At 43.4% G+C, this 18,285-nt stretch overlaps 1 protein-coding gene across 2 annotated transcripts in view; it reads right to left on the bottom strand.

Moving 5' to 3' along the window:
• Nucleotides 1-10,241: 10,241 nt before the first annotated feature.
• Nucleotides 10,242-18,285, bottom strand: part of CDK5RAP1 (CDK5RAP1 mitochondrial tRNA methylthiotransferase) — a 33,642-nt gene continuing 25,598 nt past the window's right edge. For both annotated transcript variants that reach the window (XM_081289177.1, XM_081289178.1), the window contains exons 13-14: nucleotides 15,632-15,772; nucleotides 10,242-10,518 (exon numbers count right to left, since the gene is read on the bottom strand). In XM_081289177.1, the coding sequence (XP_081145303.1) occupies nucleotides 10,438-10,518; nucleotides 15,632-15,772 (222 nt within the window). In that variant the 3' untranslated portion in view covers nucleotides 10,242-10,437. The remainder of the gene's footprint in view (nucleotides 10,519-15,631; nucleotides 15,773-18,285) is intronic.

The following is an 18,285-nucleotide window of genomic DNA, read 5'->3' as shown; positions in this document are numbered from 1 at the left end:
AGATGGAGTTTTAAATTCATGCTCTTACTCATCTTAAATTGTCCCTTTCTAATTAGTAGTTTCTAATTTAAAACTTTCATTAAGAAGCAACTGAGAGGGCTGGGGATGTGGCTCCGTGGTAGACCACTTTCCTAGCACGCACAAGGCCCAGGGTTTGTTCCATCCCCAGCACTGCAAACAAAAAGCAACTGAGACACAGGTATGGTGGCACACCTCTGTAATTTCAGCAACCTAGGAGGCTGAAGCAGGAGGATTACAAGTTTGAGGCCAGTCTCAGCAACAAGACCCTGTCTCAAAATTTTTATTTTATTTATTTATTCGTTCATTCATTTGGGAGGGGCACTTGATCACTGAGCCACATGCCTAGCCCTATTTTTCATTCATTTTATATATATAATTTTAGTTCTTGATAGACATTTTATTTATTTATATGTGGTGCTGAGAATCTAACCCAGTGCTTCACACATGCTAGGCAAGTGTTCTCCACTGAGCCATATCCCCAGCCCTATTTCATATTTTATTTAGAGACAGGGTCTCATTGAGTTGCTTAGCACCTCACTTTTGCTGAGGCTGGCTTTGAACTCACAATCCTCCTTCCTCAGTCTCCTGAGATGTTGGAATTATAGGTGTGCATCACTGTGCCTGGCTTCAAATTTTTAAAAATAATAAAAATAAAAAAGATTTGTGATGTATCTCAATAATAGAGCTCCCTGGGTTCAATCCCCAGTATAGAAAAAAAGAAAAAAAAAAAAAGAAACTAAGACAATATTTAAATTCTGAAATTGAGTTGTAATTTTTTAAAAATTTTTTTGTAGTTGTAAAGAGACAGAATGCCTTTATTTTTATGTGGTGCTGAGGATCAAACACAGTGCCTCATGCATGTGAGGCAAGTGCTCTGCCACTGAGTTGTAATTTTTATATGAACCTAATATTTCTCTGTATTTTGTTTCCTCACAGATCTGACCACAGTGTGAACCCCCCTGAGGCTGTGAGTTGATGTGGTTTTAAATATATTTATTTATGGTGTATGAGAATTAGTTTAATTCCAGACATTGAGTGACACGGGGACTCTGGGAAAGGAGGAAGTCATGAACACTAGATAACAGATACACTGTGTCATGAACACAGGCTCCTAATCAGGGCTTTCTGGGGAGTTCCTAGAACATGGCTGCCCAAGCCCACTGTGTCGTGCCACATTCAGTCAGTACCTGAGAAGGGCCTGGAGTCTGTGCTCCTGAAGTGTCCTGAGTGTTCCAATGTGCCAACAAGCCTGGGACCCACTAGAAGCATGGAAAGATGATCTAGAAGCTAAGCTGACTCAGCTCACTAGAGCATCTCATAAGCACAGTTTCCCATGGCCTCGGTTCCCTGTCAGTGGCTCCCACCCAGGTTCCATGGAGTGAGCATGTTCCCGGGCAAGCACACAGATCACCAAGAAGAGCCTGGGGAGGAGAGGAGAGCAGAGTAAGGCAGGGGCTGGGGCCGGGGCCAGGCTCCGGCAACAGAGATGGAACTGACCAAAGGCTCATCAACCACCCGTTTGAGACATTTATTCTGAGCATGTTTATTTCTCAATTCAAGAAATGCTTAGAGAGCATCTGCTATTTGCTTGGCCCCAAAGACAGCATGAAGCCATGACAAGGAACTAACTCAGGAACTGACATTCCAGTGTGGGGGCCAAATGAGTTCATACAAGCACACAATAAGTAGGCCACAGTTAGCCACATGTTGGATGGAGGCCCATAATGGTCAACTAGAGATAAAGAGTACAACTGTGGGTTGAGGAACTGGGTCCCCCATGTTAGCCCTGAGATAATGGGGGGTCAGCAGAGTGGCGACTCTGGAATCATCACAAGCTTATGGTTCCCTTAATCTCAATTTTGCCAGGCATTTACAGGATATGGCAGGCTCTGTGTCCAGGGGGAGCAATTCAGAAAGACTGTTCACCTGACAGGCAACACAGACATTTATGCAAATAGTTGTCAACTGAGCATGAAGAAGACAGAGTGGACAGGGCTCAACTGGGAGGCAGAGAATGAGATGACCACACAGGTGGTCCCTGAATCAGTTATAAAGGAGCAGGAGGTGGTGGCACACACTAGGGAGAGGTGGACCAGGGAGAGGGAACCACATGTGCAAAATATAAGTGGCCTGAACTTCGGGGCTACAGGGGGAACAAGGCGGGGGGGGGGGGGGGCGGGGAGGGAGGAGAGCACCAGAAGGGAGGACCAAATCCGGGAGGGCCTGACCTCCTTGCAAAGGAGGGAGCAAGCACTTGTCAATAGGGTCCTCCCACTGCGGAACTCAGTGTTTGACCTGAAGGGACAGGGCTGATGGCTGTGCCTACCGCAAGGTCTGGCACATAGGAGACACCAAGGGCAGTGAACCTACCAAAGGGCCTCAAAAACTCTCAGAGATGTAGAGGCCTGAGGGATGGACAGAAACCCAGCTCCCCACCCAGCCTTATCCAGTAACAGACACAGAGCCGTAAGCCTGCTTTCCCTGGCTGCGACACCCAACTGGGGGACCACTAGAAGGCACTGATGACAACGCTCTTTCCATCTCTTGTAGAGTGACGAGGTGCAAGATCTGCTGTCTGGGGTTCTGAAGAAGCTCCTGTCTGCTGCTACTGGTATGTGGAACCTGGAAAAGTCAGTGTTGCAGAAGAGGTCCCTAGGTGTGGGTCACCCCTGCAGGGTGGTGCCCACAGAGAACAAGGCCATTCCATCGCCACCTTGGTAGCACATTTTTTTAAAACAGGGGAAACAGCATTTTATACAGTAAAAATGAAAACCAAATCAAAATGCCTTCTCCACAGTACTTAATGAAATGTAGCCCACAAAGTATACTTGGGACCAATACCCTCTTGCTACTTAGTAGAAACATGGGCTAGGTCACTGGGTCATGCAGACATTCAGGAGGCTTCGATTATAGCCCTTATGACCAACACTGATGCTGCGACATGCATCTGCACATATTTTTGGTCAATTCTAAAGGAATTCAAAATAGTGCACTTACCACCAAAACTGCATGGGCCAATTCTCATGGTGTCTTAACAGTGAGGTCAGCCATGCCAGTGTACCCCTGGGCATCAATATTTGGACTCTACATGGTTCTGGAGTCTCTCTTCCTTGCTACCCCACTCTCAATCCCAAACCCAACAGACAGGGAGAGACCTAGGTCTTTATTCAGGTGTTCTGCTAATCTAGCAGGGCAGTGATTTCTCCTCGAGCCACATACTGTGGCTAAAAAAAAGCCAGGCAGATATTTGTTTCTTTCAACTCATAAGATGATGCTTGTTTATTTCAGAATGGTCTAAACAATGGAATGTCCCAGTAGGAGTAACCTCACAGCCCTTAATTGATGCCAAGGTTATCGTGATTAAATCGGTAAGAAATACAAATTTTTTCCTTTCTTGCATTTTGCAGTGCTGGGGACCGAACACAAGGCCTTCCACATGCTGGGCGAGCATTCCACAAACACTTCCCTTTTGCACCAGCTGGGCTGGGGGTTTTCTCAGGAATAAAGGGAACCAGTGGGACCTGGCATCACTCTGTTCCTGGCTTCCCTATCAGTTCCATCCAATGTCCCCACTCCCTCCTGGTAGAAATGCTGTTTGTTATCCTTTCAGTACCTTACACTTCCTAAGCTATGACCATAAATGATGAGATAATCCGTCCTACTGTTCCAAAAGGGCTCCCACATTTACTGAATAGATCACAATGATTCCTTTGGAAAAGTCCCCACTATGTATGACTCAGCCTATCACCTGCTGAGCCTGTCATCCCTTCCGTCCTGACACAAATTCCCCTTCTTCCTGCCTATCTAACCCTGAACCCAGAAAAAAAAAATGAAGGAGATCTTCTTCCTGAAAAGAATGAGATTTTTATTCAATACTTTCAAAGTAAAATCACACCATGAAGATGGAACTGCAGATGGTACATGAGTTAAGAGGTTTACAATCTCCTAACCTTGCTGGGCAATGGTGCACCCTTGCAATCCCAGCAACTCAGGAAGCTGAGGCAGGAGGATTGCAAGTTCAAAATTAGCCTCAGCAACTTAGCGAGGCCCTAAGCAATTCAGCAAGGTCCTACCTCTAAATAAGATATAAATTCAGTAGTTAAGCACTTGGTCAATCCCTGGTACCAAAAAAAAAAAAAAAAAAAAAAAGAAAGAAATCAACTTTAGAAGTTCCTCCCCTTACCCCTTTTGGTGACATACTCAGCTTGGTAAAGATGAGATCTTGCTGTGTTTCTCAGGCTGGCCTCAAGCTGATAATCCTCCTGCCTCAGTCTCCCAAATATCTGGGATTACAGACATGCACCAACCCACCTAGCTATAAATTCCATTGTTGATAGATCTGCTTAATGAGTATGAAATCTGACCAGTAGAACATCTGTATCTTTCACTTTGGCACGAATCTGACAAGTTGCACCTTCCTGGTTTTACTTAACCTTTGAAATTCCCTGTATCTGTGTCCAAATCAACTTCAGAGGGTATAGTATGGTAAAATCAGCACTTGCCTGGGTGTTAGTTTTCAATCTCCAGCTCTTACACTCCATGGCTGAGCAGCCTTGGAAATACTACTTATCTCCTCAAGTCAGCCTTAAGTCAAGGGTCACAGCTATAGGTAATAGAAAGCCCAGCCCCCAAATGCAACAATTTAAAAAATTATAGGTTTTAAACAGCCAGGGGTGCTTGCTTCACAAGTAGCTTGATTCAGAGTCTAAACAATGACATGGAACCAGTCTCTTGACTCCCCTCTTTCCGGATGGGCTCTGTTTTGGGTCTACATGGAAGCTTTCACTTACCAGCAGCTTCAACCTCTGTTTCTTTTCTACCTTCTGGGGCTCACATGGGTCAGACTTGTTTCACCTCCCCTTTCCTGGAGCAAGCACTGGGCCAGAGACAGGAGCACACCAGCTAGCTGAGACTGTGCCAGCAGTCAGCCTATGCATCTAAGTTTCTGCATAACTGGCTGTCTTGTTCTGTTTGCAGTACTGGGGACTGACCCAGGACCTCTGAAGGCTAGGCAAGTGTTCTACCACTGAGCTACATCCCAGCCCCATGCATAACTGGTTGTCTTTTAATCTCTTCACAGAATGATCTTCAGGCAGCAAGCTGAACCCGGCAAGCCCGAAACAGGCCATGCTCCTGAATAAAGCAAAAACATTCTGTAAAAGTTTCCTAGAAGTATCAAGCCAAGGGTGTCCCTGTGATTGAGGAATCCAGTAGAGTTAGTCTTAAAATACCCAGTACCCTATGGAATTATACCAACTACCTTAACATATGCAAGACAGGCAAAAATTCAAGGATTTTTAGCACTGTTATAATCAGCTCTTTAATAAACATCTGTTTTCATGCAAAAAATGACTCATTTGTTGTCACTTCCTATAGTCAGGAATCTCTCTGTTTATGACTAGTCAACGAAAAATTAATATGAATGATAGGGCAAGAAAACTCAGTTATCTATTGGACGGGGGCAATTATGACAATGGGTAAGACTTTCTTCCTGAGTTTTTGCCCCCTTTCTCCCTGTAGTTGGATCTGGAATGTCCCCCAAAGGCCGGTGTGTTGATGGCTGGCCCTAGCATGGCACTACTGGGAGGTGGAGGAAACTTTGAGGGAGGGTATGGGGGATGTCCTAGGCCATTATTCCCTTGAAGAGGATAGTGGGACCCTGGTCTCTTGTTTTTGATAACTGGCCACCAGATGAGCAGTTCTGCTCTCCCACACGCTTCCCGCCAAGATGTGCTGCCTTGCTACTGGCCCAGAAGCAACAGGGCCAATCATAGACTGGAATCTCTAAAACTGTAGGGCAAAATAAACCTTTTCTCTTTACAAATTGATTATCTCAGGTGTTTGTTATAGTGACGGAAAGCTGACTGAAACACTCCACAACACTAAGAGCTTTGTTTTACATGCTGGCACAATATACAGGGCTGAGAGTTCAAGTGCTCCATGCAAACACCAACGGGCACACTCTAAATGCAAAGTGGGATGAGCAGAGCAGGTAAGAGTCTGGAACATCATGAACCAGGCAGCAAGGTCTCTAAGTCCCAGGTCAGTGACTACAGCTGGCCAAGTGGCCTTGAGTAGAAATAAGCCAACAAATGCAGCTGATAAATGCAGAGAACCCAGAAAAAGGGATGCTAGGAACATAACCACCATCTCTGTACCAGACAGAGACCCTCTGCTCTGTGCCCAGTGTCTGCAGAAAGAGCTCAAATTGTGACCACAAAGACCATATAAGGGAAGTGGGGCCAGAGACTGGCCTTGCCTCACAGCAAGGGACAGCACCCCATAAAAGGCCAAATTACACTCATATCTGCATTTGTCAAAAGATCTAAGGTCCTGATATCCCACTGGGTCAGACCTCTACAGTGAATCCCACCATGGCAAATAGTATAATCCACCCAGGTGTTCTAGTCAGATCCCCAGAAATCATTCTTGATTCCTCCCTCACCAATACACTAAGTCCTGTTGATTCTGTTTCAAGAGTATGTCTCATCTATGTTTCTCTCCCTCACTAACCTAGTCCAAGTCACGCCCTCCTTCTACTCTTGCCACCTCTGATCCATTATAAAAATGTTTGCCTACTTAAAAATCTTTTATTCATTGGTAAGGATATGGAAAAATCAAAACATTTATACACTGCTAGTTGCAGTATAAAAATGATTCAGCAACTACAGAAAATAGGTAAACTATTCCTCAAAAAGTTAAACACAGAATTAACCTACAGCTTAGTAATTCCATTCCTAGGTACAGATCTCAAAGAACTGAAAACAGGGGCTCACACCCTGTCCACACTGTTCACAGCAGCACCATTCACAATAGCCAAAAGGAACAAACAACTCAATGTTCATTTGTGGATGAATGGATAAGCAAATGTGGTATATGCATGCAATGGAATATCAGTTAAGACATAAAAAGTACTGGGCTGGGGCTGGGGCTCAGTGGCAGAGTGCTTGCCTTGCACATGTGAGGCACTGGGTTCGATCCTCAGCACCACATAAAATAAATAAATAAAAAGTAAAGGTACTGTGTCCAAAAAAAAAGGTACTGATAAATACAACAGGAATGAACCTTGAAAACAGGCTAAGTGAAAAAAGACAAAGCCAGAGGTCACATTTTGTATGATTCAATTATATGGAATGTTCAGAACAGGCAATCCACAGACACACACATGTATGTATATATATGTTTGCCAGGGAAAGTGGGGAAGGAGAATGACGAATTAGAAGCTGGGGATATAGCTCAGTTGGTAGAGTGCTTGGCTTGCATGTACAAGGCCCTGGGTTCGAGCCCCAGCACCGAAAGAAAGAAAGAAAGAAAGAAAGAAAGAAAGAAAGAAAGAAAGAAGGAAGGAAGGAATGGCTGCTAACAGATACAGGATTTCTTTTTGGAGTGAGGAAAATGTTCTGGAATGAAACAGTAATGATGGTCACAACCCCTTGTGAACATACTAAAAAAGAAATACTGATTTAAACACTTCAAAATAGTGAAATTAATGGTATGTGAATTATTTCTCAATAAAAAGAAAGAAGCCAGGTGTGGTGGTGCATACCTGTAATCCCAGTGACTTAGGAGGCTGAGGCAGGAGGATTGCAAATTCAAAGTCAGCCTCAGCAATTTAGCAAGGCCATAAGCAACTAGAGAGACCTGCCTCAAAATAAAAGTCTAAAAAGGGGCTGGGGGCTGGAAGCTGGGCATGGTAACACACGCCTATAATCACAGCAGCTCTCAAGGATGAGGCAGGAGGACTTCGAGTTCAAAGCCAGCCTAAACAAAAGCCAGGCACTAAGCAACTCAGTGAGACTCTGTCTCTAGATAACATACAAAATAGGGCTGGGGGTGGGGCTCAGTGGCTATGCACCCCTGGGTTCAATCCCCAGTACCTAATTAATTAATTAAATAAAATAAAAAGAGAGAAAAGAGGTTGGGGATGTAGATTGGGGACAGCACTTGCCTACCATGTATGAGGCCCTGGATCCAATCTCCAGCACCAAAAAAAACAAAAATGAGAGAAAGGAAGGGGGTGAGGGAGAGAGCGAGAGGAGACAGCTAAGCATATAGACAATGTAGATTTCAAAGTAAAAAATATTACCAGGGAAAAAGAAGGTGATATCATAATGATAAAGGTGTCAATTAATCAAAGGAAGATAGAAATCCTAAATGTCTATTTACCTAGTAACAGAATTTCAAAGTATACGAAGCAAAATGTGACAGCAACCACAAGGAAAAATTAGACAAATGTACAATTATTTTCAGAAAATTTCAATAGCCCTCTCTCAACAGAACAATTTGGCATATAAGAAAGGATATTAAACTTGAACAACCTGAACTGACTGGCAGTTACAGAACTTTTCTTTTATTAAAGCATTATAACCATACATTATAGTTGGGTTATCCCAACAAAATCAAACATGCATGGAATTTGATTTCAGTTTATAGAAGTTTTTTTTTTTTTTTCTTTTCATACCGAGGATTAAATTCAGGGGCTGAGCCACATCACCAGCCCTATTTTGTATTTTATTTAGAAACAGGGGCTCACTGAGATTTAAGCACCTCGTCATTGTTGAGGCTGGCTTTGAACTTGCCATCCTCCTACCTCAGCCTCCCGAACCGCTAGGATTTCAGGTGCGCACCATGGTGCCCTGCAGTTTATAGAACTCTTTACCAGCAACATATATTCTCAACTCAAATGTACACTAAACACCAAGATATCATATTCTGAGCCACTAAACAAGTTCCAATAAATGCAAATGATTAAAGTCACAGAAAGTTTGTTCTTTTATCATGGTAGATTTAAATTAGAAATCATTAACATACAGGTCTCAAGAAAACCCCAAAATATTTGGAAATTTAAAAACCTAATTTTAAATAGTATTTATGGTTTGGATTATCCACCACATGTATGCTTTTGCTTTTGTTCCCATCAAGTCCTTGCTATCTTGTTGGGGCTGGTCTGGAAACAATGGACTCATCTCCCACTTCAGCCTCTCCAGCTGGGACGACAGGCACGTCATCATACCCAGCTCCCATATGTATGTTTTAAAATTTTAAATGAGTAAAATGTTAAAACTTGTTTTAAATGCCTTTTAAATGAAGAACTGAGTAAAGAGCCATAACAAATGTTTTTGGCAGCACACGGAACCTGATAGCAGAAACCAACCTTCCTCAGTAGGAACCAGCCCTGAAGAAGAGGCTCCCCAGGGCCGTCACGAAAGTCAACAGAGAGGGTCTAAAGGAGATCATGGCCAGACTCACGTGGTACCTCGGCACACCCTAATATGCAGTGTGCTTCAGAAGCAAAGCCTTCAAGATCACTTCCATTTGGTAAGAGCTTACATTATTCTGTAGGAATTTTTTCCCCCTTTTAGCAATGGGGATCAAACCCAGGACCTCAAATGTGCTAGAAAATGCTCAACCCCTGGACTGTACCCCCAAACCAATTCCTAAGATAAGAATTGTATTATTGGGGCTGGGGATGTGGCTCAAGCGGTAGCGCGCTCGCCTGGCATGCGTGCGGCCCGGGTTCGATCCTCAGCACCACATACCAACAAAGATGTTGTGTCTGCCGAGTACTAAAAAATAAATATTAAAAATTCTCTCTCTCTCTCTCTCTCTCTCTCTCTCTCTCTCGCTCCTCTCTCACTCTCTCTTTAAAAAAAAAAAAAAAAAAAAAGACTCAACATTTAAAAAAAAAAAAAAAAAAAAAAGAATTGTATTATTACCCTCAGGTCACATGTGAGAAAAACTAGGTTCAGACTCTTAAACAATGATGTAGCAACTTGAACTGGAGATCACACATTCCATGATACCATACCTTGGGTTTTCTCATGATGAACAAAGTAGCACAGGAGTTGAATGGACTGAGAACCACTGCTCAGAGCCTGTTTCCAAAACTCCAAGTGTTCTCAGACCTGAAAGAATGAACTGACAGGTTAAAGAGTCCGTGAGGGAAATTCTCAGGCAAAATACATAAAATGAGGGGATGAACAGCTGAGTCAATGGCATCAAATAAAATTTTCAGAAGGTTCTGGAGAGGTTTTTTTTCCCCCTAAGCAAATGGTTCTCCCCACCATCCCCCACTTTGTCTCTCCCTCCTAGGGTCCTCCCAGGGAAAGAAACAGAGTTTGTCAGTGTCAGTTTCTCAGCAGAAACTGGGCTGAGAAATACAGAGACTTCAGGGAAAAACCCAGAGACAATAACTGAGGCAAATATGAAGTAAAAGTATGTCCATTCATTTCAGGTAAATTTAATGACTATCAAGGGTTCATGCAGCACAAGGAGATGAGGCTTCCATTAGACACAGTCACTTCACCACTCGCTCCTGTCTCTGAAGCTTCATTACCACTTTCATTAGTGACCAGTCATGTTGCCCTTCCTGTAGAGAAGGATGGCCCAACTCAATGCTGAGCCCATCCCCTCAGGTCAGCAATGTGCCAAGGAGTCCTTCAGAGTGGTCCTACAGAGGACATGTCCTTTAAGTGTCTGAGAGCTGGCAGAAGTGATCTGAAAGAAAACCAGTGGGAAGATGGCAAGATAACCAGGACTGCACCACAGGCACTTAATGCTCTCCTCCTCCAGAGGCCACCAAAAGGAATCTGATGGCAGCGACAGGATGGCAGAGACTGCACGGTTCCTGCGTGCCTGAAACCTGGGAGGAAGCGCTCGCTGATGGAATGGCAGCACATGATCTCAAACACAGGCCCATCCCCCATGGTCACGTCCTCCTTGACTTTTGGGAGACAGCTCCTCCCCAGCTCCAACCATGAGGGTCACGGGAGCTGCCCATGAGGACTGCCCTTCTAGTCACAGGGTGAGATGCGCTCCTGTCTGAGCTAGTTAAATCCTTCCATAGGATATTTATTGACAAATTTGGTAAGAAAGTTTCTCTTTTTCCTCTGAGAGCTGAAAGGCTGTAACCCCCAACATTACCAACGGTCGCATTTCTGACCAGAACAGGTTGGTACATTAGTAAGTATTCATGGAGTACTTATTCTGTACTAGGAATTTCCCTAGATGTTGCAGTAGTAAAACAGTATTTCCCTGCCCTCAACAGAGCTTTCAGGAAAAAATAGGTAGTAAGTATGTAAACAAAGACGATTTCAAATATTGGAAAGTGCTTCAAAGACATAACAGTTAAGGTATTAAGTGGGAAAGAAAGTAAGGCAAGGGAAAGCTGCTTCAAAAAGACAATGTCCAGGGAAGGCCTGAGAAGGTGACTTTTTATTTTTATTTTTATTTTTAATTGTAGTTGGACACAATATCTCTATTTATTCATTTTTATGCAGTGCTAAGGATGGAACCCAGCACCTCACACATGCTAGGCGAACGCTCTACCACTGAGCCTCAGTCCCAGCCCGAGAAGGTGACATTTGAGAGAGAACTGGAAAATTAAAAGATCCGAGCCCAAGCATGGACAGCATATGCAAAGTCCCTGAGAACAAAACCAGGCTGAGGGCCAACAAAGGAGACCACAAGGCTGAAGGACAGAATAAAAAGCAGACATGAAATTGGAAGGTAGCTGGGTTCCCTCCCAAAAGGCCTTGGCCACCCTGGATGTCACGCTGGCTGCAATAAGGAGCCACTGGAGGCTAACGCTGAGGAGAGTGATCTCACTTAGATGGATAACACTGACTGCTGTGGGGTAAACAGGCTAGAGAAGGGCAAGAGTGGAAGCAGGGAAGAAGCTTCTAGAATTCTCAAGCACTGCTGGCAGGAGTATAAAATGACACAATCACTTTGGCTATTTCTATCATACATACCCCATGACCCAGCAATTCCAACTCAGATATCCAACAGAAGCAAATATACATGTGCACCAAAACACATGTACAGGAATATTCAGAGCAATATTATGTGAAATTGCTCCAAACTGGAAACAACCAAACGGCCACCAATGGTACAATACCCATATAAATTGTGGTGATGAAAAAATATAATCACGGTTGATTCACAGAACGCAATCTGAGGGACAGAAGGGAGACACAAAAACGATATACTGTGTGATTCATTTTGATGACAATCAAACCCAGCCAAAACTAAACTATGATATGGAAATCAGGAAAGCAGTTAATTTTAAAATGTAGAGAAGGGGAGTGACTGGGAGGAACATGAAAGAGGATTCTGGGGTTCTGAAAATACTTCTTTTTAATCTGGGTGACACTTACATGGGTAGTGCCACTATAATTCATCATATAATTTCACTTACAATGTAGGCAACTGTCTACACTTGTGGTGTTTCAGTATGATTCATTTTTAAAATATGGAAGCAAAAGACCAGGGAAGCTGCCTGGAGAGAGGATGAAGTGGCCGGGTCCCAGGCGTACTCCGGAGGTGAGGCCGACGCAGACTGGCTGCAAAGGGGAATGCAGGAGCGCGCCTGCTGGGGGCTTGAGCGGCTGAGTGGTGCCACTCTCTGAAATGGGGAAGGCTTGAAAAGTGGGAGAGAGTAATTCCATTTTAGCCACATTAAGATGCAAGAGATGGGGGAGATAAATGCCAATCTCTTGAGAATGGGAAGGGCTGGACGTAAGGCCCAAGGGGCAGTACGGACAGCAGAGGATGCAGACACCACCTACGGTCCCAGGAAGGTAGACAAGTGACAGGCTGTAGAAAACAGACAATGACGTTTTGTCTAATTGTACATATTTTCTCTAAAATATGAGGCAAAGACATCAGCAAAACACAAAGGATTGCACAGGAGAGTGAAGTTTTAAGAAAGAGAGTGGAGAAATCAATTTACAAGGAAAACATAGTGGGATCAGGATTTCAGGGCCATGCTGAGGTTCATTTGATTTTTATGGTCATGAATTTGAAAAAGTACAGTCAATTCATGCACCAAAGACTACTACCTACACCCCAACATCTCTTCTCTTCCTCCTTTGTAACTGAATTCTCAATCCTTTGCTGGGCACATGGTCATTCAGAATGAAGATCCAACTTCTCAGTTTTTTTGCGGCCAGGTGTGATATGTTACTATGGCAGAAGTGATACAGGGAACTTCTACAAAGCATCCTGAAAGGAGGAGAGCATGCCCTTCTCCTCCTTCCCAGTTACTGCTGAATATGAACAGGGTGGCTAGAGCCTTCTGAATGAGGGGACCTTGGGAGTGAAGGCACAGGCAGAACAAAAAACAGAAATCTGGGCCCTGGACCCTGGAGCCCTACTCATACAGCCGTAACAATCACCAGTCCTCGACACTCCATATCCAGATTCTCAGGAGGAAGAGAATTCCTACCTTAGTTAAGCCACTGTATTTGGAGCTCTCTGTGGCCATCATGTACCCTAATCTACCATCAAACTGTGTGTTTCTTCCCCATCGGCGTTGCATTAGATGCAGATGCAGAGTAAACACATAACCAGTTCCACCAAGGCTGAGAGCAGGCAAATGCATGAAATTTATGAGAGTGTTCCAGGAAGCCCAGAGTGGACAGAACATGCCAACAGCAGAAAAGAGGAACAAAGAACCAACCCTGTTCTACAGCTCCTTCTTCATTTCAATCATCCCTCTAAATCATACTTGTGGGATTTATGTCACTTGGAACAAAATATTTAGGGGTAGAGGTACAGCTCAGTGATAGAGCTCTTCTTATATAGCATGTGTGAGGCCCTAGGTTCAATCCCCAGTACTTAAAAAAAAGAAAGAAAAGAAAAAGTTGAGTTCAATTTCACGTTCTTGCCAAATTAAACTCTTCCATTTTGAAAAAAAATACTAATGCTACAACCAGCCCACCAACCTAATCCCTTTTTGTCAAGTGACCCATAATTACAACAGAAAAAAATGTGGTTTGGGGCTGGAGTTGCGGCTCAGCAGTGGAGCACTCACCTAGCACATGTGGGGCCCTGGGTTCAATCCTCAGCACCACATAAAAATAAATAAATAAAATAAAGGTATTCTGTCCAACTACAACTAAAAAATAAATCTTTAAAAAATGTGGTTTGGCAAAGCAACTAAAAGTCAAAGAAGCAAACCCTCAAAAACAAGAAAATTAGACACAGAAAAAAAATTTTTCTATATCAGGGATTAAACCCAGGGATAGTTAACCACTGAGCCATATCCCTAGCCCTTTTTTTAATTTGAGACGGGGTCTCACTAAGTTGCTTAGGGCCTCGCTAAATTGCTGAGGCTGGCTTTGAATTTGCAATCTCCAGTATCAGCCTCTAGAGTCACTGGGATTACAGGCATGTGCCACCACTCCTAGCAATTGTCAGAAATTTTTTTTTTAATATTTATTTTTAGTTTTCGGCAGACACAACATCTTTATTTTTTGTATGTGGTGCTGAGGATCGAACCCAGGCCGCACGCATGCCAGGCGAGCACGCTACCGCTTGAGCCACATCCCCAGCCCTGTCAGAAATTTTAAAAGGAAAAAAAAAAGGAGAAGCCTGTGAGGGATACTTCCATATCAATCGCATTGCTAACTAGTGGGAATCACTGCCATTAAGAAATTCCTAGGTAACATTTAAGAAAGATAATCCCTAGTCAGAGCAAGGACAAAAGACAGGAAGAAAATCCCCAACCAGCATGCTGATCCTGTTCTCAGTTTTTGTCAAATGGACAGAACTAGGGGGGACAGAGTTCCCATAGAAACAGAAAAGTTTTGAATAGCAGTAAAATTTCTAGGCCAACCCACAGAAGTTGCATGCCAGGGAAACGCGCCTCCCTCAGATGCAAGCCATGGGCTGCATCTCCCCCATCAGTCAAGACAGATAACAAGAGCAAGGACACAAAGCAGAATAGAAGCTGAGGCACTATGGTGTAGGGAAGAGACAAGACACTGAGCAGTACCAGCAGAAACCGAACCACCTCACTCCTTTCCTCCCTCAGTGTTAGAAAAGCATCTTTGTTCCTGCCCAGCTCATCCTGCCAAATTCTGGCTATGAGGTAAAGCAGATGTGAGAACCAAAAAGAAATTAGTAGACCTGCAGCAGTGAGAGAAGAGTAAGAGGAAGGAGGGAGGAAAGGAGAAATATCCCCAGTGAAAGGAGGAAAGAGGAAGGAGGAAGTCCCTCCATCATACAACTCTGTCTGCTAGTGCAGGGAAGGGACGCAGGAAATGGGATCACCTATGAGTCAAGGATGCCTGGATATCCGAGAATCCCAAAGGCATGCCAGCCTCTGGCAGAGGGTACTCTCCACTCACTTAAAATAACCTGCACTTCCTGGCCTCTCTTGCAGCAGAAAATTGCATACTACTATATACCCAAGAGCTCATCAGGAGAAAAGATCAGAAAAACAAGAAGGCATTCATTATAAGTAGTCAAAAATTTAATCCAAGGTACCCTTTCATTGTACTGGCTGAGAAGAGATTTTTATTTTATTAAAGAATTTCTCTAGGGGCTGGGGATGTGGCTCAAGCGGTAGCGCGCTCGCCTGGCATGCGTGCGGCCCGGGTTCGATCCTCAGCACCACATACCAACAAAGATGTTGTGTCCGCCGAGAACTAAAAAATAAATATTAAAAAAAAAAAAATTCTCTCTCTCTCTCCTCTCTCTCTCTCTCCTCTCTCACTCTCTCTTTAAAAAAAAAAAAAAAAAATTTCTCTAGGAAAAAAATTTATTCCACCGAATTGTCCAAACTAATATTCATTTCAAGCCAAAAGTCCAAAGAATACCTTACCTTCACTAGCACATAGTCCCCAGGCTGTGCTCTGACCCTGAGCCCAGGGTTAGCAGTGTCCTCCATCTCTGCATCAGGAAAGATCACCTTAAGATTTCCATCATTCCGGCCACACAGGTCAGTGGCAGAGCGTTTGCTGGGCTACAGAAAGAAAAGGTTATGAATCTGTGACAATTCTCAATTCTAGGAGGGCAGAAACTGTGCCTTCTCTGTCTCAAGCCTTCAAGACCACAGAAAGCTCAGTATTCAAGGTACTAACCCAGGATGGTACACGGCACAAAGAAGAAACTATAATGTTTTGTTTGTTTGTTTGTTTTGGCAATACTGGGATTGAACCCAGGAGCACTCTACACTGAGCTACATCCCCAGACCTTTTTATTTTTATTTTGAGACAGAGTCTCACTAAGTTGCTCAGGCTGGCCTCAAACTTGTGATCCTCAGGGCTGGGGTTGGAGCTTAGTGGTTGAGCACTTGCCTCACATGTGTGAGGCACTGGGTTCAATGCTTAGCACCACATAAAAAAATAAATAAATAAAATAAAAATATTGTTTCATCTACAACCAAAAAAATATATATTTTTTTAATTTTTAGATGTTGATGGACCTTTATTTTGTTCATTTATTTGTATGTGGTGCTGAGAATCGAACCCAGTGCCTCACACATGCTAGGCAAACACTCTGCCACTGAGCCACAACCCCAGCCCCCAAATAAATATTTTAAGAAAAAAAAAACTGTGATCCTTCTGCCTCAGTTTCTGAAGTAGCTGGGATGGGCCTGCCACCACACTCCATTGATAACTTCATTTTAATGAATCGTTCAATCAATGAGTCTAGGCAGAAGTGCTTTCTGAAGAAATGAACTTCTAACAAGCCCAGGTATTTATAGGTTATGCACTTGGCAAATCAACATTCATGTTACACAGTCTCATAGTAATAAGAGTGTTCTGGGATTGTTTGGCCTGGATTACCTGCCCCTATTGAACAGGCAGATTCAAAATGACAGTCTCCAACACAACATGAGGCTAAAGGATAAGTGAACCACTGTGATGGGATTAACTTCTTGAAAATGCCGAAGTCTTTCTCTTCCACCCATTTTAAGTGACAGAAATTGCAAGGCACAGTGGTAAATACCTGTAATCCCAGCAGCTCAGGAGGCTGAGGCAGGAGGATTGCTAGTTCCAAGCCAGCCTTAGCCACTTAGTGAGGCCCTAAGTAACTGAACAAGACCCTGCCTCTAAATAAAATATTAAAAAAGCCTGGGATGGGGCTGGGGTTGTAGCTCAATGGTAGAGCGCCTGCTTTGCATGCATGAGGCCCTCTGGGTTCGATCCTCAGAACCACATAAAAATAAATAAATGAAGATAAAGATATTGTGTCCATCTACAACTAAAAAAAAAATATTAAAAAAAAAAAAAGGCCTGGGAGCTGGGGATATATCTCAGTTGATACAGTGCTTGCCTAACATGTCCAAGGCCCTGGGTTCAATTCCCAGTATGGAAAGAAAAAAAAAATAGAGAAAGAAAGGGATCAGGTTCAAACATCCTGAGAAAGCTAAAAAAATTTGTAGCAAACTGTAGAGAGAAGGGAGATAAGTAGGGGAAAAAAAAAAAAAAACTCTAGAAAAAAAAAAAACTCTAGAAATATTCATGGAATTCCCACGAGTCTCTGCTGAAAACTCAAGTACAGAGTCAAACTCCATGAGATTGGCCAAAGAGAGCAACCTGGAAACTGTCAGCTGAACCATTCCTAGAGCTGAAACAGGGCTGAAAATCACTTGATCTGCCAACAAATAGTCTTCACTGGTTCCTTGGAACATTCAGTAGCCAACTCCTGAAAGGGTGAGTCTGTTTTTTGAGACAGGGTCTGTGTTGCCAAGGCTACGCTCAAACCCTCCAGCCCCAGCCTCCTGGGTAGCTGGAACTACAGGTGTGCACCACCACACCCAACTAAGGCTATAACTTAGTCGTAATGCTGAATTATCCCCAAAACAAAAAAGTTCTTGTAACACAATTTAAAAAAGCTTTGAGAGCTGGGGGTGTAGCTCAGTGGTAAAGCATCTGCCTACCATGCATAAGGTATGGGTTTCATTCCCTGCACTGCAAAAAAAACAAAGAAAGAAAGAAAAGAAAACCACACGGGCTGGGCTGGAGCTCAATGGAAGAGCGCTTGCCTAGCATGTGTGAGGCACTGGTTCCATCCTCAGCACCAAATAAAAAATAAATTAATAAACAAAGATATTGTGTATCCCTCTACAACTAAAAAATGTCAAAAAAAAAAAAAAAGGAACAGAAAAACTAAGCCTTGAAAGGATCTAACTGAATTGCAAACAAGTTAACTGCCTGGCTGAACAAAATCCAGACACTTAAACTGAATATCATTTAATCATTAGCACCAAAGCAAACAAAATTCTTAAAGGCAGTGAATGAAAAATGTCTTCCCTTACAAGGGGAAAATCCTGCAATTTCCCATCAGAAACAATGGAGACTAGAAGGAAGTAGCACAGTTTTCAAGAGCTAAAAGAAAAGCACTACCAACCCAGAACCCAGCATCCAGCAAAAACACCCATCAGTAGTGAGACAGAAGTGAAGACCCTCCAAGGTGAAGGAAACCAAGAGAATTTGGCTAAAGGGAGGTTCTCTAAATGTTTTTTTTCTC

This window comes from Spermophilus citellus (assembly GCF_964194105.1).
Source record: "Spermophilus citellus genome assembly, chromosome: 4".
Lineage (NCBI taxonomy): Eukaryota > Metazoa > Chordata > Mammalia > Rodentia > Sciuridae > Spermophilus > Spermophilus citellus.
Note: the sequence above shows the minus strand (reverse complement) of the source record. Positions and strands in the feature narration are given on the sequence as shown.